This window comes from Poecilia reticulata, linkage group LG20, assembly GCF_000633615.1.
Source record: "Poecilia reticulata strain Guanapo linkage group LG20, Guppy_female_1.0+MT, whole genome shotgun sequence".
In the NCBI taxonomy this organism is placed as follows: Eukaryota; Metazoa; Chordata; class Actinopteri; order Cyprinodontiformes; family Poeciliidae; genus Poecilia; species Poecilia reticulata.
The window spans coordinates 25,278,362-25,304,503 of record NC_024350.1 but is presented as its reverse complement, the minus strand read 5'-3'; the positions used below and the strand labels follow the sequence as shown (position 1 = coordinate 25,304,503).

Genomic DNA, 26,142 nt, shown 5'->3' with positions numbered 1-26,142 from the left:
CAGCTGGAGATCATTTCATCAAAAGAACTGACTTTTTTCTCTTCTGTCCATCATTCATGTTCACAGATTGATATGTTTCTAATAAGCAACTCTCTAATGGAAACATAACCAAAACTAATATACACTCGATTGTGATCAGTGATCATGCTCCTGKATCTCTTTGACTGTAGAAAAACAATCTTTCAGTAAATGGCGCCTTAATCCATCACTATTGGAAGACCAAGAGTTTGACAGATATCTGAAAACGGAATGGGYGTCGATGAATGAGCCACCAAATACTGCAGCATCGTTGATATGAGAAACAGGGAAAAATGCATTGAGAGGAAGAATCATAGCATATGGAGATGGAGTCCATAAGAAAACGGAGGAAAGAGAAAAACAAACTCGGCTACAGATGGAAATTAAGAATTTAAAGGAAATAAGGATTTTAACACAACTGAAGACAAAATATGTCATCTAAGATATGAACTAAATATGTTTGCAAACAAGAGAGCCAATTTTTTTATTACAGAAACTTAAACAAGACAACTTTCACAATCAACTGAAGAAAAACAWAGAGAAAAATATTATTTCTGTTATTAGAGATTCAGCAGGGAAACCGACCCAGAAGAAATAAATTATGTTTGAGATTTTTATACCAAATTATATTGCGAAGAAAATAATCCTTCCCCAGAAGAAATTAACTCTTTTTAAACAACATTGATCTACATTTGACAGATGAACAAGTTGGTCTGCTTGAAGCTCCATTAACAGAAAAATAATTAATCAATGCAATTCACCTTCTGCCAAACAACAGAGCAGCAGGACCGGACGGTTTTCCATCAGAATTCAATATATCTCAAATTAATAAGAGAAATAAAAGAAAATGATATTGTTCCCCAAATTTAAATACAACTGCTAATACAATTCTTCCTAAACGTGGCAAAGATGCTAAGGTCACCTGCAGCTATCGACCACAGTCATTAATAAATACAGATATGAAATTATCACCAAGCCATTAACAATCAGAACTGAGAAAGTCATTTCATCCTCAACTCATCCAGTTCAAACTGGTTTCATTAAAAATAGACACTCATAATATACGGAGGTTGCTGAACTTAATGGTTTTAACAAATAAACGACTCGGCCATTGTAACTTTGGATGCTGAAAAAGTGTTTGATAAAGTGAATTGGTTATTTTTGTTTTCAATATTAAGAAGGCTTGGATTTTGAGATCCTTTTATTAACTGGGTTAAGTTATTGTATTCATCACCAGCAGTGACTGTTACTACCAACAATATCATTTCACAGAATCTCATCCTRCAGAGACACAGCAGGAGGCCCACTTTCTCCATCCCTGTTCTCCTTTTTCTTTGAACCCTGGCAGCAGCAATTCATCAGAACTCTCACATTAAAGGTATTACAATAAGAAAATGATGCCTGTTTTTCCTGATACTTTCAGATTTTTTGAAGGTTAAACTAGCTATATGCTATATTTAGTAAACAAAAAATAAACAGCTCAGTGGAATATGTTGGATGTAGGTGTTGTTATTATCATTATCTTATGAAAGTGTAATGAAAATTTAACTTTTTTTCCCTTTCACCACCTATAWCTTCAATAATTTCAGACCAATCCACAGATATAACATTTTTCATATTTTCAGACTGCTGCAGCATCGGCCTCTGAGGATCATCAGGACACGCCTCAACTTCTGTCTTTGTCAAGGATCACTTCCTGCAACGATGAAAAGAAGCAACAGAGGAGGTCAGTGATTGTTTCCAGCTTCTCTCCATCAGCAGCACCAGACAACATGAAGGACATCAGCAGCTGTGGAGTGGAGCCAGATTCTTTTCTCTGCCACGCTAACTCTAGCCATGTTGCAGCATCAACTGTTGCCACTTTTAGCTTCTCATTTTCTCCCATTGCCATGGTGATTTATGTTATCCGTTTTCTTTCTCAGAAAAAACACTGAGATGAGATCTGATGCTTSATGAATGAGGAACAGTCTGCAGACATGTTGGAAGGCTGGACGCTGGAATCAGCTCTGCTTCCTGAGAGCCGTTTCACAAAACTAGGAAAGATCATGAAACAGGGATTTTCCACATTTCCTGGTTGAGATAAGCCTGGACCCTCACAAAAGCAGACCCCTTAACTAAAATACCATTAACTTTGTTATTCAGTCAACTTTTATTTCAATATTATGATGGTAGAACATACCATTGAAATGATCCATGTGGGCATTATTCCTGTTTATGTTGCTGCTGTTATAAGTTTGACAGAAAGRCCTTTAAAGGATTRTTGCRTCTGCTGTGGGGATTATAGAAATGGTAGATAAAGAAGCAGATGTGTTGTAATCAAATAGGCCGTGGAAGTTCTTGCATASTCCTCTGAATGAAAGATGACAATTTAAGGAGGAATTTTTAGGTTTTTAATGGCCATAAAAACATTTACAACTTAAAGTAACTTGTTTTGGAATAAAAGTAAATAAATGCACAGTTTAAGTTTGTATACTGTTCATTTCCTCCCTGTGGTGKCTAGATCATTTAGTTTAACAGCCTGGCCCTAAACATTCAATATTTTCCATTTACTTAAGGCAAAGTTTACCATTAGAAATTAAGGTTGCAGACTTTGAATTGGGATTGACTTCTTGTATTTTATTTTCMWATGATATATAGTTGTCAATGAAAAYGAGGTTCTTCACCAGCTGAGAATCTTYAATCCATTTGGAAATATTCCAAACAACTGAAGAGTCTGTAAATAAGTAAAACAACTGGAGGAACCAAAGGTTTCGTTTTGAAAACCAGATAATATCTCACTCCACAAAACAGAATTCAGTTTGTAAGGTAACGTAGGAACAAGATGGACAACAAGCCAACAGAGACATTACGGTCCACAGAAGTCTGAAACAGGGCAGATGTCAAAGCYTTTGTAGAACTTATGGAGAAAAGTCAGCATCAGTCTGTCCACCGGATTCAGTGCATCACTAAACACAGCCAGGRCTTTGCTGCAAGCTCACCAAACTAGAGAGGAAACTTATAGTTCAGAAGAGAGCATTTAGAAAACAGTTTACCAACAACAACACTGCATGATGCCATTTAAAAAATAGAACCTGAAGACATTATCAAGCGTCAGAAATCCACCTTGAAAGCACATAAATATCTTCTCAGGTGTATCATGATAGTTTAACCAAGAACAGACCTTCAAATTAAAGAGGTTGGGTCGTACACTCGGTCCATTTACTTGTCTCATGTTCATTTTTTGCTCACTGCAGAACAAGTTTGACTTGCAAGAGAGTTGGAGAAATCAGGCTCAGCAGTTGGTGATATTGAAGAAGTCTGCATGGATCATTGGTGGAATGAAACTTGTTAAAAACTAAAAGGTGATGGTAAGACTTATCCCAACAGGTATGCTGACATTACTCTGTAAGGATGCTGGATGTGGATTACAGCTCAGCTTTAAACTCCATCAACTCCTGACAAGTTGGTGGAGAGGCTGGAGTCCCTGGTACTAGGAGCAGGACTGTGCTGGTGGATCAGGGATTTTTAAACCAACAGATCCCAGCAGATCCAAATCCACTCCCTTCTCCGTAGTCAGACCCCGCACAGGTATGCCCCAGGGCTGTGTCCTCAGCCCCGTCCTTTACTCCCCATTTACCCATGACTGCAAAGCTACCCAGAACAATACAGTCTTAATCAAATATGTGGATGCATGTTGGACTCCAACCATCTACTCACTTTAAAGTAATTACAAGATCCTTCAGCTGGTGAACATCTGGATCCTCCAGGTTGTTCTCACTCAGGTCTAGTAGTGTCAGACGGGAGCCGTTGGACTTCAGAGCTGAGGCCAGAGAAGAACAGCTGATCTCTGACAACCTGCAGCTCCACAATCTGAGAAAACAAAATGTGAGCAACAGCCATTGAATATGAAACTATGGAACAGAAGACGTTAAGGTAATTTTATTTATATAGCACATTTTCAGCAACAAGGCAGTTGAAAGTGCTTTACTCAAATTAGAGGGAAATACAAACAAAACAACAAAACCGAAAGAAAGACTGATAGGAAAGAAGTATAAAACTAAATGTTGGTTCCAGTTCTGAGTAATTATTAACTGGGTTATTTAGTTTTAACCCAGTTAAAGCTAAATGTAAAGCCAAATGTTGGTTCTCCATGTTTGATTCTTGTTTAGGTCTTGCTCTGATGATAAAAGTATGAAGATAAATGTTGGTCTAAAGCAGCATTTCTCTAAAGCCGGGAAGCAGGACTTTATATTCATTCATTCTAAATCATAAGCACCTGGCTACCAACTAAGTTTTACAGTTTTAAAAAGTTTTACTGTCTAAAAACACACATCCTGCTGAATCATTTGCATCTTTTCTCTTTAGAGTCGTCTTGATTAAATGTTATTGATTTGAGTTAATAAATTGAACCTGGAAATGTTTTGAGACTTTGAACAATAAAACGGCTGTTTTGATAATCCAACAGCCGTTGGTTTGTTGGATTGTCAACAGCCGTTGATAATCCAACGGCTGTTGGATTATCAACGGCTGTTGTTGTTGGAGCCAAACAACTGACTCCAACAACTGTTGGAGCCAGTTGTTTGTACAGACAAATAATTATATATTATCAGATTTGCAATGCTATTTCAATTCAGGAAATGGCAAGAAAATAATCTATGATCCCTGGGGCATCATAACAAAAAGCAATTGAGAAACAAACCTGAATTAATTAAAACAAACCAAATTACTCATTAAGTAAATATGGGTACTAAATAGACATAATTCATACTGAACTATGACATCACTGCATCATTTTACTGGTTGATGCAATAAATTATGCATCAACCATCATTTTACTGCAGATAAAAGATCATTTTATCTTTTTTTCAGCACTTTTAGTTGTTTGCTACTAGGTTAGCGAGTTAGTTGAACAAAATTTTTAACTATGAACAGCTCATTTTGTTTAAAAAATGTGTATATTTGAGAGAAGTTGTCTGATTATTCCACACCACGCATTTCAGATGACATCAGCGCTGCACACATAGAACTGGTACCAAGTCAACATTAGCACCAGTAAAGCACTGGAACCAGTTTGGTGAAAAAAACCCCAAAGAGGGTGACATCTTCATATTGGTTCTATAGATAAACTGATGAACATTTTTATTAAGTTGAGTTTTCTGAACTATTTACACAACGGTAGAAATGCAAAAGAGGTATTGGTTGATACTGTTGCAGGTTAAAAACCCTCTTTTCCATCACTTCAGCGTTGTAGGCTTAGGCAAGGCACTTCATCGCCTTTACATGCTGGGGATGATCAGGAGGCTAAGCAGCTCTGATTGAATGTCAGCCAAGCTATTGTCATTCTGCCTCAAAGCACACTGTTCATGGTGTCACCAGAGTCCTCAGGACGTGATAAAGCACTAAACAAGTAGAGGTCATTCACTATTTACTGTATCTAAGGTAGAGAACTGATCAAATGTTTTTGTTTTTAAGAAATATTAAATTAGGACTGTGGCAATTCCTCGATAGATTTGAGTACCTCAAATATAAAAATTTCTTGAGGCAAATCATCTGCATCGAAGCTTTGTTAAATTATGTTTTGTTATTTAGTAAATAATCCAGCCGGGTGATTATATATGTTGCATAATGAACGTACTTCCGCTGGGTTTGGTCTGGAAAATACAGGGGTAATTATTATCACAATTTCCAGGTTTTTATCGTTTTGGGGGAAACAATAAGCATTCTTAAATAGACTGGTGCGATGGCTGAAATACTCCTGGGGCTGTTGCCTATTAACTAAAAAATTGCTGTTTTGGTACACCAAAACTCCTCATGGACCTTACCACAGGGGCCGCGTTTCATTGGCTAATGCCCATTTTACGTCACAGCGCAGCTACCACGTGCGTGACCATCTCACAAACACAAGCTACTGTAGTAAACACATGCTAATGTACATTGTGGACTAGCAGACCGGCAGAAAGTTTTTGCGTCAGGACTCGATAAAGAATGGTTCTCCACTGTCAGTGGGGTATCTGTACAGGCGATGTCAGGTTTCCTGATCGTGTTTGTGGAACTAAAATTCACAGATTTCCAAAATCTGAAACGGAAAGCCTTGCTTGGATCAAAGCTTGTGCACGACCGCGTTTGCAGCCCAACCGTCGTAGGATCAATAAGAACAAAGTGTCTGCTGGTGTAAGTATTATTGCTTTGCTTTCTTTGTGTTTAGTGAATGAAAAAAATTGTCAATAATAAACACATCCATTATGAAAACCTTTTAGCCAAGTACAGCATAATGGCAGTACCGATACAACTTCTACATCCTGAAGCCTGTCTGTTACAGCCTTACGTTAGCTGAACAGATCAATATGCAACGTGCACCGTATCTGACATACATTAAAGATTTTATTTCACCTGAAAAGGCATTTTTACTAAACTGTAATCGTGTTAGCCACGCTAGCATCAGGCCTAGGCAAACTCAAACATTTGCCAACAGAAATCACCGATTTCAAAAGTAACCCTCAAAACCACAAATGCCCGACTTACCCAGCCTTGCAAGAGCAATAGCCATCAGTGACCTAGTCCACAGCTATATTTATGCTGAGGGTGGGAGGATCTGCTGAGTTCCTCATCGACTGGTAACTTTTCGCTGCGACTCGCACAATGTTGGAGGCATCGCGTGGCTCAAACACCTTGATGTCGTCCAAAAAAGATGACATGAACTATTTGGTTCCCCTGTCCATTGTCGTGGCTGATATTTTTTGAAAATCTGGCAGAAATGCTACACTAATCGACTCAGAAATACTCTGCAGAGAGTCAGTCGAAATGAAAGACGCCATGTTTACATAGAAACTAAGCTCCACGAGGCTTTGTTTGTGAGACATGCAGCCATGTGGGACTTTAGAGGGTGTTTCTGGGCAGAACTTGGTATGGTCCATTTCTTCAAAAATGTTTCCACCTTATTCCGAGCCCCCATGAGGCATTGCGTGATTTATGGGCGCGGCTTCCGCTGCTAACCGGTCTTGTGAGAAATTCTGTTCCCCTGTTAGCAACTCGCAAACCGGCTTTCCTCAGAGGTTTTAGGCTATAACATATGTGGGAACTCCACCCATCACAGCTTAAATGTGACAATATTGTTTTACCGCTACCTACAGCTAACGCAGGCAGGGATGGCAACTTGAAGAAATGGCCGCAAATAACCCGCACTAGCATAGTTAGCTACTTCACTGACTCAGTTGCAAAAGCAATTGTATGGCTTTTTGTCCACACAATGAAATGAGCATGCATAAAGCACTTTGGGATCTCTTAAAGTTTAGAAGTTTTAGCCAAATTCTTTTATTTTGTTTTGTCGGCAGGCGATGAAAACTACCGCTTTTGTTTTGGGAGCTTGTTCAATACACACCTGTTGCTGCCACAAATTAAACTTGGTCTGATTTTTAGAGAACAGCACAACAGTTCCCCGAGCTCCACAAGGGCAGACACTTTCCAGTGACAAGTTGCTCTCTATGACAGGTTAATGTGTGATTCGGTTCGGTTCTGGTCCAGTGGGGAGATTCTCCGTACTACGATCTGGAGCGCAGCAGTTGCGGTTATTTCTCCAATGAGTTGCAGTGACACTCAGCAACGGAGAACCTCAAGGTTCTGGTTCTGATGGAGTAAATAAACCCAGATATTTCATTTTGTCTTATAAAATTCACATCACACCAAGCTAATATTGTGTAGTTCTGGTGTCTCACATTGTCGGCACAAACCTGCAGCTCAGACTCTGACCAGATTCTCTGCTTTTTTCTTAATTCCTGCCAGCTCTTCAGAGAAACGAGCTGCTAGCAGCGTTGCTAATTCACTGTCATTCCGTTAGAAAATGTAACGATCGTGTTCCTGTCGCTCCCCTGATTAAACTCACAAGTACGATCCTCTGCACTGAGCAGCTCTCTGATAGCAGAGGGTGTGTCTGTGAACAATTTAACTAAATATTCTATTATAACCGAAAGGAGAGATGTAACTTTTTTGTTTACTACTTAAAGTTCAGATTTTAAGGAGCTGGCAAGGTTACTTTGTAAAAGTGTGAAGAATAATCTTCATAGCTACAATGCTATGAGTTTAATCTTTGAATTTAGCACTGTTTAAAAATCTATATTGGTGAGTATATTTTTGTTATCTCAGCAATTTGCAATCATCACTCATTAATGTAAACCCCAATACAGGTCAAACTTTTCTCCAGAAACACCTTCCAAATCATCCAGGACCACCCTGAGGCAAACTTGAGAGACGCAGCAGCCATCTAGGCAAGGCGGCCAACGCGCAGCGGTACCAGCGGTGTGATTGGTGCCTTGTTCAATGCATCACCTAGAACCTCGTCTTTAAGGAATAATTCTGCTCTTCCCGTGAAATGTTCAGTGCAGCAAAGACACATGCAGGCAGGCTTGGTGTATTAAAAAAATATTATGATCTTTTTCTTTTTTTCCTAAAACAGGCAATGATTTGGCTGGTTGGGGCTAATAAAGCCCAGCCCCCTGTTAGGCTTATAAATACACTGGAAGAAATCCTGCATAGTTTCTTACTTCAATGTCTGTAGTTTGCAGACAGACATTTGTAGAAAACCACAGAGCTCMTTCACTCCAGAATCTTTCAGGTCTTTGTTGTCACTCAGGTCCAGTTGAGTCAGATGGGACGGGTTGGACTTCAGAGCTGAGGCCAGAGAAGAACAGCTGATCTCTGACAAACTGCAGCCCCTCAATCTAAAGAAAAAGATTACAATATCTGAGAGTAAAGTCAACTGGGTGCAGGCTAAAACACTAAGAAAAAGCATGTAAAAATATTTATTAAAAACATTTAATTTTATCTGTATAGCACCTTTCAGCAACAAGGCATTTCAAATGCAAAGTTGTCAATGACAACATGTTGTTCCTTTAATTAAGGGCTGCTGACTACAGCCAATCTCTTGCAGCTCCATCAATATAAATGCTGAGACTGCAAGAGAAAATCACCCATTTCTGAAAAAAATATTTTGGCTTTTTGCAAATTATATTAGTTGAAGTAATATTGAAACCACTTTTAAAACTTCTGAAACTGCTTTAAATAGCAGTTTCGGAAGTTTTAAAATGGTAAATTTGTGTTTGATTTCATCGTATTAGTAAATTTGAGCTTTTTCCAGGTGTAAAGGAAATTCACAGCTGATTAGCATAACCTTAATGACTATTCAGCTGTTTTTGTTATTGGTTTTGGTCCGTAAGATAAAGGTTTTGAAGAAACACACAACCACTTGTCACCATCACGTTGCCCCTACTTAAACCAGAAACGTGCCATTGGGTATAAAATTCCTGGCTCAGGTCCATTTACGGGTCCCAACCAAGTGGTCTATATTTGACAAGGAGATAACATTTACTGTCAGGTTAAATGCTATAAAGGAAAAGAGAATTCTCCACACTGTTGTGCAGTTGCATACTTTCTCCAGAGTACAATGCAGGAATGGATTATTTAGCAACAGAAAAATTGAATAACTTTAAAATTGATCCAAAGACACTGGATCAATTATTTCCATAAACTGAACTGCTGTGGGATGTCTATGCAAAACAGAAGTTTGACTTTGGTCCCATAAAATTGCTGGTCTTAATGACCTTTAAAAAAATAAAATAAAAATCGGACTGCGGCCCACGCATGTAGATGAAAGAATGCTGGACATGCCGTGTTCTAGAGTTGCTCCCCAGGGTTTTTGCGATAGGTTATATGTTATTGTTCATGACCCCGTAAATGCATTTTATGACATCCTATTGTTTTACTGAATGAGCACCACACATTAATCCCATCTGTAGCCAGAAGTGTTTTACAGTTTTATGCTCATACACTTGGCTTTCAACATTGAGGGAAAATCAGTTATACTAATCTATTTCATTCACCTCTCTTTTAGTGTAAAGTTAGTAGTAAAGTGGTTATCCAGGTATTAAAGCCCTAACGCTTATTTTTCAGACAGTTGAGTTCCTGGACTACTAAACCCAAGTAGTAAAAAAACCTACAGACAATATGATAACCTTTCATTTTGAATATCATGTTTTTAGTGTCAAGGACTAAGAGTTTTGATTCTGGTAAGAAAAACAGAGATTAATGCCATTATCCATGCTCAATGTTTCAAAACCTAAAACAAAACAGGACAGCTACAGAGCACAAAAACAAGAATATAGGTAAGGTGGAAACATTTTCCCATGAGAATTGGGCTTAAGTTTTGTCTGGAATGGTGTAAGAAGGTGCTTTTTGCCTTTGAATCATGTTTAAAGGAAATCATAACATAAAATCAGGCCATATACTAAAATTGTCATCCATTAAGGAAATTGAATAACATAAAAACAGGAGTCAACAAGTACTACACAGAATTTGGAAAAAAACATTTTGGTATTAGTTGTGTTAAGCAATTTTAGTAGTATTTTTTAAATTTGATCAGCAGAAAAGGCTACACCAAAACTGCCTATCAACCTTATTAGAATGAACCCATGTGAAAATAAACCTGTATAAAATAGCAATGAAATGTTAAGTAGGAAAACAAATTGAACTACAGTGAAGATCCTATGTGTCAATAAAAATATCATTGCCCTTGTGTTAACAGGTTAGTGTTAACTGTACCACACCTCATATTAATATCAGAGAAAATTCATAGAATGGTGTCTTACTTTAATATGCTTAGTTTACACAGTGGACTCTTTAGAAAGCCAAACAGCTCATCCGCTCCAGCGTTTCCCAGGTCTTTGTTCTGGCTCAGATCCAGTTCTGTCAGGTGTGATGGGTTCGACTTTAGAGCTGAACCGAGAAGAGTGCAGCTGCGCTCTGACAAACTGCAGCCCCACAATCTACATAAAAATAAAACATGATTATTTTTTCATTCTAAAGATATCAAAAATATTAATTGGTGGTTGAAAGGTTTTAGAGTAAGGTCTAATGTGCATCAACTTATTTTAAGGACAAAACCAGAAAAGTGTGTCTTACCTAAGAGTCTTGTAGGTAGTGTTCTTCAGGAAATTGCAAAGCTTCTTCACAACATCATCAGTTAGTTTGTTCTTACTTATATCCAATTCTGTCAGATAGGAGGGGCTGGAATTCATAGTCGAGACCAGAGAAACACAACTGGTCTCAGACAAACTGCAGTCTGCCAATCTAAATAAAAAAGTGAAACATATGAGCCAAAGCCAAAGTGCTACGAGTGAAAATCACATGGAAATTCACCTATAAATCTATGACTCCTATTCCAACAGTTATTGGTTACTAAGTGCACCATGTACAGGTCGCTAGTCAATGATAGGACAACACAGAAACTGGAAAAACAATTCACATACACACACACCCACACACACACACACACGTTAAGGAATAGCTATTAAAATAAATGATTAAAACATATTTTAAAGTATCAGTGAATTATACAAACTGAAAAACAAAAGACAGCTGTACTGACCTCAAGATTTCTAGCTTACAGTTTGAACTCTCCAGCCCATCACACAGAAGCTTCACTCCACAGTCTCCCAGTTTGTTGCAACTCAGGTCTAGTTCAGTCAGATGAGAGGGGTTGGCCCTCAAAGATGAAGATACAACCTCACAATGGGTGTCTGATAATTCACATCTGGCAAATCTGTAATTACAGAAAAATGGTAGTTAGGTGACATTAGGTGACAACAGTTACTTTCCACTTGAACCTGACCAATTTCAGCCAAGCTACAATTGTTTGTGGATGTTTTTGGTTCAAGGTAGAGTGCTCACATGTAGGGGAGATGGCATCTGATCAAGTTCAACTAACATTGAAATCCCTGATGAAGGCTAGATGTGATTTAAAAAAAAATCTTTCTGGTCCTATAAACCAAATGTGGGAATTTTAGTTTTCTGTGTTTATTTTCTAGGTTAGGTTTTCTGTGAGTCTCTGTGCCGTCCTCACTTGATTGTTCCAATTGTTGTCTCTGCCTCTTGTCGGATCCTTGTTGATTGTTCATTGTTGTTGTAAGTCCGACTGTTGCATGTCGTGTGTCAGTCAGTTATTAATTTGTTTGTCGTCACAGTTGAACTGGTTAAGTCCTGTGTCGGCTGCAGCTCTCGAGTTAGTCTTAGCCAGTCGCTACCAGTGCTTGCATTATTCTCCGCTCACTGTGCTGCCTGCTCCTGAATGGTATGAGCTGTTCTCACCATTAAATCATCATCATCATCTTCTGGGTTCCCAGCGTTCATTCTCACCATCTCATCAACCACAATTCATGACACCAAAATGCAGATGATATCCAACAATTGCTTACACAGCTCTCTCATTTTTGGATTTTGCCAAACAAATCTAATCAGCTTACTAAAAATAATGGCTCAAATCTGAGCAAAACCAGGAAACAACGGATACAAGTGCTGCAGCAGCCAAAACACTATTGTATATCCTTCCCTTCTCACAGATATCAGATCATTCTGTGAAATTCAGTCCAGGTGACCAGCTTCCTCTTTGTTTTAATGGTGGTTGGTTTTTACTCTGTCACCTGAAGGAGGAACAGCTTATCCTGGTCTCTCTCAAATTTATTTGACAGTACTGCCTGTAAAAATATTTTTTTAATATACCCAGTTTTTATAGCGTCTCTTACAGTGTTGACCCTCATAACTGGATTACATCAGATCTAAGGAACGCAGGCCCAGTGGCATGGGCAGGCATTGCCACAATCAGCTGTGCGCCCCCTGGACTGGAAGCTGTTTGTTGTTACCTTAAGTGGTCAACTTTCCATTATTCCTATATCGATTTGATATAGTAGGGGTTTCCACACTTCCCATATTTGTGAAGTATGGGAACATAGTGGAAACGCTGGTGAACCGTGCCAGGTGCAATGGAGTCTATGGAAAAGGAGTGAGCATCTGTTTTGAGTACGTTCTTTCCTACTGGGAGTCATTAATAACAAAATTTTCAAATTATGCTGTGCTATAGTGGGGTCGATGTGATTCACAGCCTTGAGCTTGATATTTATGATTTATAACAAATTTAAAAAAAACTGATCTTCTAACCTCCAACAGATTTAGTAGATGGATAAATATGGACTCACCGAGCCTTTCTGCAGTTCCTTACAGCTGGAATCAGTCTCAGACGCCCCTCGTTTGTTGTATTATACTTTTTAAGGTCCAACTCATCCATAATCTTCTCTGACATCTGTAGCATGTAGGCCAGAGCTGAACACTGGATCTCTGAGAGCTTCTTCTCTGATTTCTTCTTGGATTTCAGAAACTTTTGGATCTCCTGATAAACTGAGAGGTCATTCATCTCCACCAGACAATGGAAGATGTTGATGCTTCTGTCAGGGGAGATTCTATCAGTGTTCATTTTCTTCAAATTTTTTATGATTTTCTGATGAGTTGTTGGACCAGTCTTTCTCTGACCCACCAGGGATCCTAGAAGGTTCTGGTTTGATTCCACAGTGAGGCCATGTAGGAAGCGAACAAACAGGTCCAGGTGGCCATTTATACTGCTGAGGGATTTCACCATGATTTGGTTCAGGAAGTCATCCAGAGATTTGGATTTGTTTATTCCCAGAAAGCTTCTTAGCAACTCAGTGTTCCTTTGGGTGTAACAGTAAACTGCAGCCAGAAACTCCTGGATGCTCAGGTGAACAAAGCAGTAAACTGGTTTCTGGAAGATCACACTCTCTCTTTTGAAGATCTCTGTACAAACTCCTGAGTACACTGAGGCCTCTGTGACATCCAGACCACACTGCTCCAGGTCTTCTTGGTAGAACATGATGTTTCCTTTCTCCAGATGTTCAAACGCCAGCCTCCCCAGCTTCAGAAGAACTTCCTTATCAGCCTTCATCAGTTCCTGTGAGGTCCTTGCATGTCCTCCAGGGTACTTATTCTTCTTCCTCTTTGTCTGGACCAGCAGGAAGTGTGAGTACATGTCAGTCATGGTCTTGGGCAGCTCTCCTATCTGCTCTGAGGGCAACATGTTCTCCAAAACTGTAGCAGTGATCCAGCAGAAGACTGGGATTCCACACATAATGTGGAGGCTCCTGGAGGTCTGGATGTGGGAGATGATTCTGCTGGAAAGCTTTTCATCACTGAACCTCCTCCTGAAGTACTCCTCCTTCTGGGCRTCGGTGAASCCTCGTACTTCTGTTGCCCTGGAAACACATGAAGGAGGGATCTGATTGGCCGCTGCAGGTCTGGTAGTTATCCAGATGAGAGCCGAGGGAAGCAGGTTCCCCTTGATGAGGTTTGTCAGCAGAACGTTGACTGATGACTTCTGTGTGACATCACAAACCAACTGACTGCTGTGGAAGTCCAGTGAAAGTCTGCTTTCATCCAGGCCATCGAAGATGAAGAGCAGTTTGCAGACAGCCAGCTGCTCTGCTGGGAGCTTCTGGAGTGTTGGATGGAAAACATGGAGAAGCGAGAGAAGACTGTGCTGCTGATCTCTGATCAGGTTCAGCTCCCTGAACGACAGCAGGACCACCACACTGACATCTTGGTTCTCCAAGCCCTTGGCCCAGTCCAGAGTGAACTTCTGCACCGAGAAGGTTTTTCCAACACCAGCGACGCCGTTGGTCAGAACCACTCTGATGGCTCCATGATGGTCAGGGAAGGAATTGAAGATGTCATGGCACCTGATTGGAGAGGCATGGAGGTTCTGGATCTTGGAAGCTCTCTCCAGCTGCTTCACCTCATGTTGGGTATTAACCTCTTCACTCCATCCCTCTGTGATGTAGAGATCAGTGTAGATCTTGTTGAGGAGGGTTCTACTTCCTGTTTCATCACTTCCTTCAGTCACACATTCACATCTCCTCCTCAGACTGATCTTGTGTTCCTCTAAAACCTCCTGCAGACCATCATCTGCTAAGAAACACATACACATAAAAACAGTCACCTTGTTTTCAGAAAAAGTAAATCTGTTTTCAGTCATCATTTACTCTTCTTATGTTTATGCAACCTTGTCACACTCTGTCCCATATCACCTGATTCTTCCTGATCATATCAGTTCCAGTCCTTAAGGCCCGGTTTCAAAATATTTTACACATGTCCCTGAATCAACAATTGTCTCTTCGGTATCAGTAGTAGTAATAGTTGAATCAGGCTGAAGTAGAGACACATTTAGAAGGATACTGGTCCTTGAGGACTAGAAGTGATTACCCCTGTTGTACTGACATTCAGACTTAAGGTCAGTGTGTTTTCTCATGAGTTCGCCCCAATAGGCCACAGCATTTGCCAAAGGACCAGCTGCTGCTCCATTGATAAAGTTATTCAAGAGATAGACATGTTTAAAATGCAGTACTTTGTGTCCAAAATTTATCCGGCTCATAAAGGACGTTTAGACAACTGCATTCTTTAATACCTTTGAAATACTGACAAAAGTTCTGTCTCATTGAAATTATTAATATTAATCAAATTGTATTTCATTTTATGATGAAAACTTGTCAAGGTTTAGAAATCACAGTTTTAGAGCCGAGTGGTAACCTTGACCTTTGAGGCCACATTATATTTTTCCTTGAAAACGCTAATTGACCATATATTGTATGATTTGGGGTTTTTAATATTTCCACAGTAAATTTGTTTTTTTATTTTATTTTATTTTAAAGAAGCAACATTTTGATGAATGTGAGATTGAATGGTTGTTTGTGGTAATAAGTACAATTAAAAGTGTGACTTTGAGCCAGCATCAGACACATCTACTGTTGTGGTTGATGGTAAAGTTTGACAGCTCTTCAGACCGGAGCTGTGAGATGTAGGTGCAAAAAAGAACAAATATGACCTTTTAATAAACTTTCACAAATTAAATAAAGGTTTTATGGTTCAGAAACTAGGCTTTAAATGGCATGCTATTAGTGAAGAATAATGTAGTCTAGGTTTGAAGCACTCAATTTTGTAGGTTTTTAAACTAGAGAGAAAGTGAGAGCATTGCCCAACACAAACAATGACCTGGCCAGAACACGGCCCGCTAAAGAAGGCACTCCGCTTCCCATAATTACAAAGCCATTATAGAATAGCTTTGTCATGTTGACCTGAAATTTATTCCGCGTTGATGTGTCAAAGTATACTCTATAAAATGTTTGGGGAAAAATACAACAGAACACCTGCCTCTGCCCTTAGGGCAATAAGCTACTTATGGTTGTATGGATAGCCAGGGTTGAAAGCCATGTAACCTTTGAGGGGGACTTAAGTTTTAAGTTTTAATTGCCAGACTGTTTTCCACAACAGTCTGGCAATTATGTTGGATTGTGTTGTTTAGGCTCTTCATTCAGATTAACCCAGAAAGGGGCACAAAGACCGGCAATAGAAAGGTGGTGTCCAGAAAGATTCTCCAAAAGAAGCTGCAGCCAGTGAATCCACATGTTTCTCCCCTAATCAAAAGCTTAATGGACTTTTAGTGTCATTTCAGGTTAGTTTGTGTCATTTGTTTCTTTGAAATAATTCTGTTTCCAAATCATTTAGGTCTAATTGATATTTTCTTATATTTTTCAAAGCTCGACTGTACCCTCCCGTGTATCTTAAAACTTAAGTGCCACTTTGACTGTTGGATAATAAGTGCAGAATCCCATGGTGTGTTGTCCTAAACAGGGTTTTAAAATGTAAACTATTACTAGTTTTCAAGTTCTACTGTGGAGAGTTAATTGTTATCATTGTTGTTAACAATACCAAGAAGCCTCGGTATGTGACCATTTTCTTTAACATTATTTTTCAGTCTGTAAGACTGTAAAAAAAAATCAGTTGAACTCAGCTTAAGACACTGGACACTGTCATTTTTGTAACAGTAATTTTTGCAATCATGACTAATACATGACACTGAAGGTCTATGTTTTTATAACCCATTCTCTGAGGCCTGGCCATGTGCTCTTATTATTATATTTGTATATGGTTTGAACATAACAGTGCCTTTGAATAAAAAATATCTCCTAAAGAATGTTATCGCAATCTCCATTATGTGATGCTTCTTACTGATTATGTATTTTAAAACTGCACCAATTTTAGCAGTAAGACAATACTTTCCTTTTGGTTTTGTCTGAAATCTAAACAGGTTGAACAGAAAAATCAAGATATGACACAGAGCATGTCTGAATACTGCAGAAAAAACTAACATTTTTGTTGGTAGTTAAATAAAATGTTTGTAATGAACTGAAATATTTAATCTGCTTGACAAAGCCATATTTCTGAATTAAAACAGAAGGACAGAAATATCACACCTTGTAAAAAGTTGGTTCTGGGTCGTTTTCCACACTGGACACAGGAGATGGGTCCTGATGCAGCAGACTGGTTCCAGTGTCCACAGTTGGCTTTGACAAGATCTTTTGTGACCTCCTGACAAAAACTAAAACACAAAAGTGCCTTTTCATCACAGACACCAGTTCTCTTCCTAAATCTGTGAAGAAATTTTATGATTAACAATATTTGGAACAGGTTGATCTGATCAACACAATCAGATTACATGTAAAATAACTCCTACTGGATGATGATGAGAAATTTCCCCACTAGAGGCAATCTAAAGAATCAAATTCACAAAAAAGCACCCACATTTTATTGTTCCTTATGATTCCCTAAACGGTTTTAACATTGAGTGGAATTATTATGGTATACCCACCAATGCCTCTTAATTACCACAGGAAGAAGTCAGAAACCCATAATCCCGATAAAGTTTAATCCAAGTCTAGATTTCTGCAAAATTGTTGCTTCCAACCACTCAACTCTTCTTGACACATAGTTTTTGAGTGAAAAGTTGAAATATCTAGAGGTAGTTAGAATCTCTAAACTGTTAAAAACAGTTTTATTTTTTGTTTGTTGTTTTTAAGACCATAGGTGTATATTTAAGTACTGTCAACAATTTTTGGGGAAAACTGTGCCCGTCTTTCATGGTGGGCCAGAGTACTAGTGGGCTGGTGGCTTGGCCTGTGGAGGAGGAGCTGTGCTTGCTTTGTGATCACCCAAGATGTTCTGCAGTGCAACAATGCCTCAAATGTCTTCTCTACCTTTAGTTAATCTTTAGCTGACTATGAAGTTTATTTCTTCCATTTTGGAAATATCTGCTGCTATCCAAAAAATGAACCCATTCTTGGGCAGTTGGTTCTTTCTGTACCATCTATTTTTTGTAACTGCAGCTTTCCAGCCACTACTAGTTTATCCCAAAGGTATCCATCAGTTGATTGCATTTTGTGGATTTTAAAACCCAGAAACATGGTTTTGAAATTTGACTGAAAATAGACGTGAAAGATATGGTTAACCTCATCATTTGTATCATTCCAATATTTTCTGAGAATATGTTTGTTTCATTTGACCCTGAGGGTAGGAGGAAATGCATGGAATTCATTGCCCAGTTGAGAGATGAGACTCAGATGGGAATCTTTTATATTGATTTATTTAGTTAACTCCATGTTGCCCTATGTGCAAGTCGAAAATGTCTGAGCATCTACGCCATGTGTTCCGTTTGATTTGTAATCCATTAAAGTGACAGGTGGGCTTCAGACTTTTCCATACCATTTAAAAAGAAAACTGTTGCGCAGATCTGCTCATTAGTTCAGATGTGGGTGCATGAATAGACATTTGTGTGTGCACGCACACACACACACACACATCAGTGTGCCACTCTGCAGCACTTCTCAGCAGGTGAAAGAAATCTGACCCAATCAGCAGCACCCTCAACTCAGGTAATATAAGGAATTCACAAACCACTTTACTGGTTTTGCAACAGAGCTGAGGAAGGCAAACACAGCCTCCAAAGCAGCATTTCATGGGAAAGGACTTATAAGGACTACCGGTAAGCCACTAACTGGGCTCAATTGAATGTAATTTGACTGTAGTTTCACATTTGAGAAAAGGAATGCATAATTTATTGAAGTAAAAGTTTGCACTGCTAGTTTTTACAGTTTGGTTCCACTAAATGTATGTTAAGATATCTAATGTAAAAAACATATGTCCTAAGAAAAAGAAAAAAAGGTAATTCTAAAATGTTTAGATTTGTTTGATTCAAATTCAACCAGGCATGGAATTTAATAATTTAATACTTGAATTTATGGTTAAAATTGTAAAATAAATGCATGTTCAAGGTTAAAAATGGAATTAGTTGAGATAAATTATTAACTTTGAACCAAATGTCTAAAATGTATGTTAAAATATTTTGTATGTGTGTTGTAGGTTTTTCACCTGTTCATTGATTCTCACTCATTGGTGAAAATAAAAAAGATTGAGTGAATTCCTGAAGTCTCCAAGTCCTCCTTTTCAAGTGTAGGAAGCCATGAAATTATAGGACACTTGACAAAAACGGTCAAAGACTGAAAATGTTCCGTTACCAACCCCTGCTCAGATGAAATTTATTTTGTTTATTCAGTTATAGGTAAAGGTGAGGTCATTCTTTTCCGATCTCTGAGAAGATAACATTGACAGCTTCAGAAGGAATTTGTTTTTGATGGCCATCACCAGCCACTTTTGATGTGGCAATCTGCTCAAGGCAAAAACATCCTGAGCACAAAATGGCAGCCAGACTGACCAAGACTCTGACCAAGGCTCTGACCAAGGCTCCGCAGTGCAAAAAGTCCTTATGAAGACTGGAGAAAATAGCTGGTAGCTCAGTCAGTCCTGAGACTAAAGAGATTAAATTCAACATTAACTATTTAAGATTGATTTTCTTAGCACAGCAATGCCCATCTGTATTTCTAATAGGGGACATATTACATTTGCTCAATTTCTCCAATAACATAAATTAGCCCTTAGCTGGTGTTTGGATGATGAATAAAATGTTAAATGACTGAGATAATTTCATAAATACAAAAAGTGAAAGACAAATATCAAGTGTTTGTGTAATAACTTATGATTGGGGGAAAACAAGTTTGGATTTTTGACTAACCAAGTTAGAAGAGAGAAAAATTGAAAACTCTAAGGTTGTAAAAAATAATTAAGTAAAACAAAAGAAGAAGCAAGACAAAAGTGAAGTTTGTAAGAAATGAAATGCATAGAAATTACCTGATGAACAGCAAAATCAATGAAGATCAAGGGAATAAATCAAGTGCTGGTTTCTTACTTTTGTTCTGATGGTTCCTGGTCGATACTAAAGTCTGGAGGAGCATCTTTGGATAAGTCACTCTTCATAGAAAGACTGCTGGATCCTTGGGAAGATCTGTGGTTATGAATTCTGGAACAAAAATAGACTGTTATTTAGATACATTTGAAACCAGATAGTTATATACACTGAATTAAAATAAACAAATATTTTCTCACTGTCTGAAGTTAAATTGGACCAAGTTTCTTTTGATTTAGGTCAGTTATATTTAACAAAACTATTTATTTTTTTAACTTTACTGATCAAAGTTTTATATTACTGTGAAAAACACAACATAGAAGTTAGTAGAACAGTGAACACACTGAGGGAGGGAGACAGTGATGCATAAAAAAAGTAAAACCCTGAAATGCAACAGGTTTCAATAAACCTTGATAAAAAGCTAAGATGCTGAAGGAGATGGGGCACTAGCTTCCCTTTAGTACAAGGACCCCCGATGTTGGTCTATCCAGTATAAATTAGGACTGGGAATGCGTCGCTTGGGGCGATCCTTCTAACATGAATTATTTGTCCCATCTGTCCTAATCATTTTATTTTTTGTCAGAGTACTATAATTTGCTTAATATATTTCGTTTAGATTTTTGGCTAAATTAACAGATAAATATTTCATGGTTTTTGTTTTCCATTTAAATTTGAACAGTTTACTTATATCCTCTTGGGGTGAGTCTTTAAAACACAGGGATCCTCCAAAATTTTCTGAACAAATGGTTGTACCAAAAGTGTGAAGAAAATTGGACTCAGTAGGCTGAATGGGGCTCGGATGTTCTACTGAGGCTGAACATCCTTGTTCCAGAGGGACTGTGCCTCAAAGGCCTCTGGGGCTTTTTATCCGGGAATCTAGCAAATTATTAATTTCAGACAACGTATGATTTAATAATTAAAGTCAAAACGTTGCAGGACCAGGTAGACATATTCCCAACCTATGGAATCAAAGGCTTTTTTTAAGCATCAAAATTTATTGCAAATGATTTAAAATTATTTATATTCATGATTTTGATAAGGTGTAACTCTCTTCTCACGTCACCCTGTGTATGTCTATTTTTTATAAATCCTGTCTGATCAATTGGTTTAGGGATTGATCAGAAAATGATTGAAGTTAATATTTTAGAATCAATATTAAAGACAGATGTACAGATGTGCATTACACTCTTGTTTTATCTTTTCCTGCTTTTGGTATGACGGATATTATTGCTCACTTCAAAGACAGTGGAGTCTCTCCCCTTTAAGCAAGTGATTAAAACATTTTAACAGCAAAAGCGCACAGACATGACCTTCTAGGTCAGGGGTGCCCACACTTTATGAGACAAAGACTTACTTTTTCATCATCATCCCACTCAGAGCTAACATATGACACAAAGATATAAATGATATAGTTCATATAGTTGAAAAGCAATGCCACCAAATACAGAGGAATCATATGTTTGAAAATATTAATGAATAATAATTTGGCGTTTAGCAGATAGAAATAATTCTGATGATAGGGTTAGGGTAAGACATGTGTGGTGTGATCTAATTTAAGGCTGTGCCAATAAAATGTTTATATCCTTTACAGCTGAAACATCTGGACTCAACTGTAAGTTTCATACATTATAAATTTAAACAATTAATTTAGCAGCTCAGTCTGATTTTTCCTCAGATACAGTGGTCAATTAATCACAACACTGAAATAAAACTCCTGCATTCATTAAATTAAAAATAGCTTAATAGGAAAAAAATAAATCATTCAAAAACAAGCAAGTTTTCAGAAAACCTTAGACAATGTGTAATAGCCCTAATAAACACTACAACATCAAGCAGTTGCACCTTCCCTGATGGAAACCATTTAAAAAGCTCTATAGATAAACAACTGCAGATATTCAGACAGTGTTCTTGTTAGCAGGTTTCTTACTTTGGGTCTGATGGTCCATGTTCGTTACTGAAGTATGGGGGTGACCGATTGGACATGTCACTCTTCATAGAAACACTGATGGATCCTGTGGAACAGCCATGGTTCTGCACTCTGAAACACAAATATGTTGCTTTCTAGATCCCAACAGTTACTGATAAAGAAACTGATGAAAACAATAAAGGTGGTGTACTTGTGTTGCACAATTTCAGAGGCTTTAAAGACAGAATCTGAAAGTTTTGTAGCAAAAAATTTGATTTTGGTTAGACGTTTCTCACCTTCTGACTAAGGGTCTGTATTTGCGTTTTGGATCCATTTATCTGAACCAGTCCCCTTTCAGTCACCTAGAACTGAATAGTGGAGATCCTCCACTGTCCTTCACTTTCTCCAGTCACATTCAGTCATCTAGACTTCATCCAGTCTGAAATATAAACCAGTACCAGTCCTTTTTAATAAGGTGTTCAAATGAAAGCACTTTATTCTGCTCTGCTGGAACAGACATCAATACATCCAATATATTGGTACATTAAATGGTACCAATATATTGGTACCAATAAAACTTAAACAACAAAAACTTGTTTAAGTTTTTGTTGTTTAAGTGTTTTTTTGCAGATAAGCCTGCAAAAAAACACTGTGAAGAACTTTTAAGATGAATTCTGAAATACTGTTGTTAAAAAAAACACTTTAAGTTAAAACACTTCCCTGTGTCCTTATGGCAGTTAAGGAGTTAAATGACTTTTGAAGCCATCGGGATCACAGCTGCTACAGTATTCATATACCACAGACAAAAAGACATAATAAAACACAGACAGGTAAATTACAATGTCAGGCCTTATGAAAAGCCAAACAATAGAAATGTGTTTTACGGAGAGAATTATTATTATTAACAACTGTGCATTATTACAATACACTGAAATAAATTATTTTTATGATAGGGTTTGTCTTGAATATTGTATTGTGCAACTGAAAAGGATTCAGAGCGCTTCTCTTTTCCACTACATTTTGTTACAGACTTATTCCAAATAAGTCTGTAACATTCATTGTATTAAATGAATCTCTTTCCTAAAAATCTAACACACAAATACCCCATTATGATAAAGTGGAAAAAAGGTTTGAGACTTTTTGCAAATTTATTAAAAAATAGAAAATCACATAACCAGGCTTAACCTCTATATGATATTGTGTTAAAAATGTTTCTTCTTATAATTAAAAAGAGTCACGTTATCTTCACATCAGCTGCTATTGGAAACTGGACAGAAGGAGCACCACCCCTTACTGTGAATCATAAAAATCTTCAAATAAAGGTGTTTCTCTAAGATTAGCTTTTGTTTTCTAAACTAAGACAGATAAAAGCATAAAACCTGAAAGAAAACAAGATATGAGAAACTGTGGCGTTCCAAACCATGGTCTTCGGAGTCAAATAGAATAATGGAGCTGATAAAACCATTAGACTAGAGGTATGCCGCCATACCTCCCACCTCACCTGTAAAACTCATGCACATCCTGTCACTGGATAAACATCAGGTGAGTTCTTTCCCCATTCTTTAGATTAACACATTCCAGTTTGTTTCCACTTAAAACGTAATCACTGAGGACAATTTTATCCATTTTATTAGACAGAGGAGTTATTGTGCAACTGTCCGCAGATTTATGAAGCATAGGATGAATAACATCAAAGTGGTAAATTACCGATCAAGCCTGCATTGAAACTGGTCCTAAAAGCACAACGTTTACCAAACCGTTTTACATCCGTTACCAAAAACACAAAACAATATTAGACAAATAATTTTATTCTGGTATTTACATCAGAACACTGGCATCGACGAGGGCAGCTAAATATGGTCCTTCAGTTCATTAACATCTGCCGACAGAAGTTGGTCAGCAGTTAATATGAAAATACGTTAATTTGTAACGCGGCGATAGTACAGGAGTTTAATTACTTTCATAATCTGTACAAGAAGGACAACCAAGGAGCTTACCTTAAATAAAAACAGTCAGCTCTGGAGGAGAACCGGTGGAAGTCTAGAACTTCCCGAAAACCCGGTAAAAGCTCAGCAAGGCTCAGCAAAGCACGATCAAGTTGAGCCGGAATCCTCTACAGTCCACCTGAACCATTCAGCCGGGATCTGTGAGCGCCAAGCTGCTCGTCTCCGGTCACGTGTCAGGAAATGGATGCGTCAGAGGAAGTGGAGGTAAAACTTGTGAATTTAAGAATAACTGGAAGAAAATAGGAGTTTGGATGTTCTTTGGCAAAGTTATATATAAATAATGTTAGAAGTTTAATAAGGAGAAGAAAGACTATATCTTCCAAGAACATAGTTATTAGGGGAAAAACAATCACGAACCGTCATTTATAGATCACTTTACACACCCATGGAGACCAAAGTTCTTCACAGGGTTGTGCAATAAAATACAGCTGACAAGTCACGAACATGTACAGCTAATCAGATAAAAGACATGGAAAATAAAACAAAGAACTTGTTTTTTGTAAATAATTCACCAAGGAGCAGATATTCTGGGAGTTTAAATGAAATATGGTAGGACTCTAAATCAGACATTTATATGTTGTTTATAAGTCTTTGTTTTTTCCTATTATTTACACTAACACATTAACAAATGTTTTACTACGTTTATCTGCTTCTTTTTCTCACTAAGTTCTCTTCAATGTATCTATGTTCTACTGAGATATCCCAAAGCATCCTGACAACCAGTAACATCTATCTATCTATCTATCTATCTATCTATCTATCTATCTATCTATCTATCTATCTATCTATCTATCTATCTATCTATCTATCTATCTATCTTATTTATTCAGCACCCTTCACACTCAAAGCAGCTCAAAGTGCTGCACACATTAATAAAAACAAAGAAAGAAACAATAAATCACACCAACCCCACATAGAAAAACAGTCAGCTGCATGGAAAATGCACAGACTAAGCAGAAATAATTCAATTAAGGAAATACAATCAAAAAGAGACTTGAGCCTGACATGACATCCAAATATTAGAAAGCTCTCTTTCTGATCCAGTCCATCAGTTGGAGATACAATGGAACCAATGGACATCACAGCTGTTGGACTTTAATGAATAGGTGAAGCTATTGAACTGGCTTCTGAAAGGATGGACACCAGAAAGACCTCTAAAGCTATTCCATGGTGTGGAGCATGAGGACTGCTTTCTTCTGGAGGAGATCACAGACTTCTCCTGAAGATCTGAGCTGAACTGCTGGATGAACGGACATGTGCAGCTGTTTTACCCCACAGAGAGTTTCCCAGGTTTTCGATGCGAGTGGAGAAAGAAAACAGATCTGAGTCAACCTTCAGCTTCATCTCTTTTCAGGTTGGCCTCTTTCATTGTAAAAGCCCAGAAATACTCAGAAAATCAGACTTTGCTCACTCAATGGCTGCAGTTAGGAGCCTGCGCCACCAGATGGCGGTATATTCCACCTAATGAACCTTTAATTGAACATGGAGGTCACCCTATGATTCGCTCCGCCAAACTCCTCAGGTAAATTCCAGACAGAATATTCTGCATATTAAAAATGATTAAATATTAAAAATGCAGCTTTTTCTGAGCAGCATGAGAATCAAGACATCTGACCTTAGCAGAGCAAAGTTTATCGATGAGCCGTTGATCCAACAGAAACGTTCTGCAGGAAAAACAGGGAAATCCTCCAAATGAGATCTGAAAGTGTCTGAGCTGCTCCAGGAAGAGTTTTAACTGTTACTATACACTCTGTGATGCATCAGATTGTCTTGATCCATGTCTGTTGTATATGTCCTACCAACTAAAGAATAAAATAAAGTTTTAGATTTTATCTTAAAACAGGGGAAAAACATTTGATTTCAATGTGAGAAACTTTCTCATCTGACTCACTGAGTTGTTTGCAGCAGCAGATAAAATGTCAAGATCTTATGAAACATTTGCAGAAAACATCTAGAATATGAAAATCTGCATCAACATGGAACATTTTGAGTTGAGTTTATTTCATGTTTCTTGGTTACAGAATGAAAATAAATCAGTGAGAAAAAAAACTTTCCAGTTGAATCAAGTTCAGATAAAAATGTAAAAAGCCTCTAAATGGAGTTGAGTTTGAATTTCATCTTCATCCAAAGAGAAAAACAATCAGACATTAAATGGCAGACAGGAGGAAATAAACAGGATGGAAACCATTCAGGTCAAAGGTCATCATGATCCAGTCAGAGTCTCTTTAGACTCAAACTGCTGCAGCTTCTGAGGATCAGCAGGAAACAGA

The 26,142-nt window shown here is 37.9% G+C and overlaps 1 protein-coding gene across 3 annotated transcripts; it reads right to left on the bottom strand.

Annotated features, from left to right (window-relative positions):
- Window positions 1–483: 483 nt before the first annotated feature.
- LOC103456973 (NACHT, LRR and PYD domains-containing protein 3-like) lies at window positions 484–24,049 on the bottom strand. 3 transcript variants are annotated; one of them, XM_008396859.2, is made up of 12 exons: window positions 23,864–24,049; window positions 22,163–22,305; window positions 21,888–21,998; window positions 19,964–20,074; window positions 17,139–17,314; window positions 13,017–14,793; window positions 11,414–11,587; window positions 10,948–11,115; window positions 10,635–10,811; window positions 8,535–8,711; window positions 3,715–3,867; window positions 484–1,714 (listed from the first exon to the last, which is right to left on the bottom strand). In XM_008396859.2, the coding sequence occupies exons 2-12, from the start codon at window positions 22,198–22,200 to the stop codon at window positions 1,708–1,710; spliced, it is 3,069 nt and encodes a 1,022-aa protein (XP_008395081.1). In that variant the 5' UTR covers window positions 22,201–22,305; window positions 23,864–24,049; the 3' UTR covers window positions 484–1,707. The 3 variants fall into 3 exon arrangements, with proteins under 3 accessions (XP_008395081.1, XP_008395082.1, XP_017157284.1); XM_008396860.2 differs by having other exon boundaries at window positions 13,017–14,796; window positions 17,139–17,263; XM_017301795.1 differs by lacking the exon at window positions 484–1,714 and having other exon boundaries at window positions 3,711–3,867; window positions 17,139–17,263.
- Between the last annotated feature and the right edge of the window lie 2,093 nt (window positions 24,050–26,142).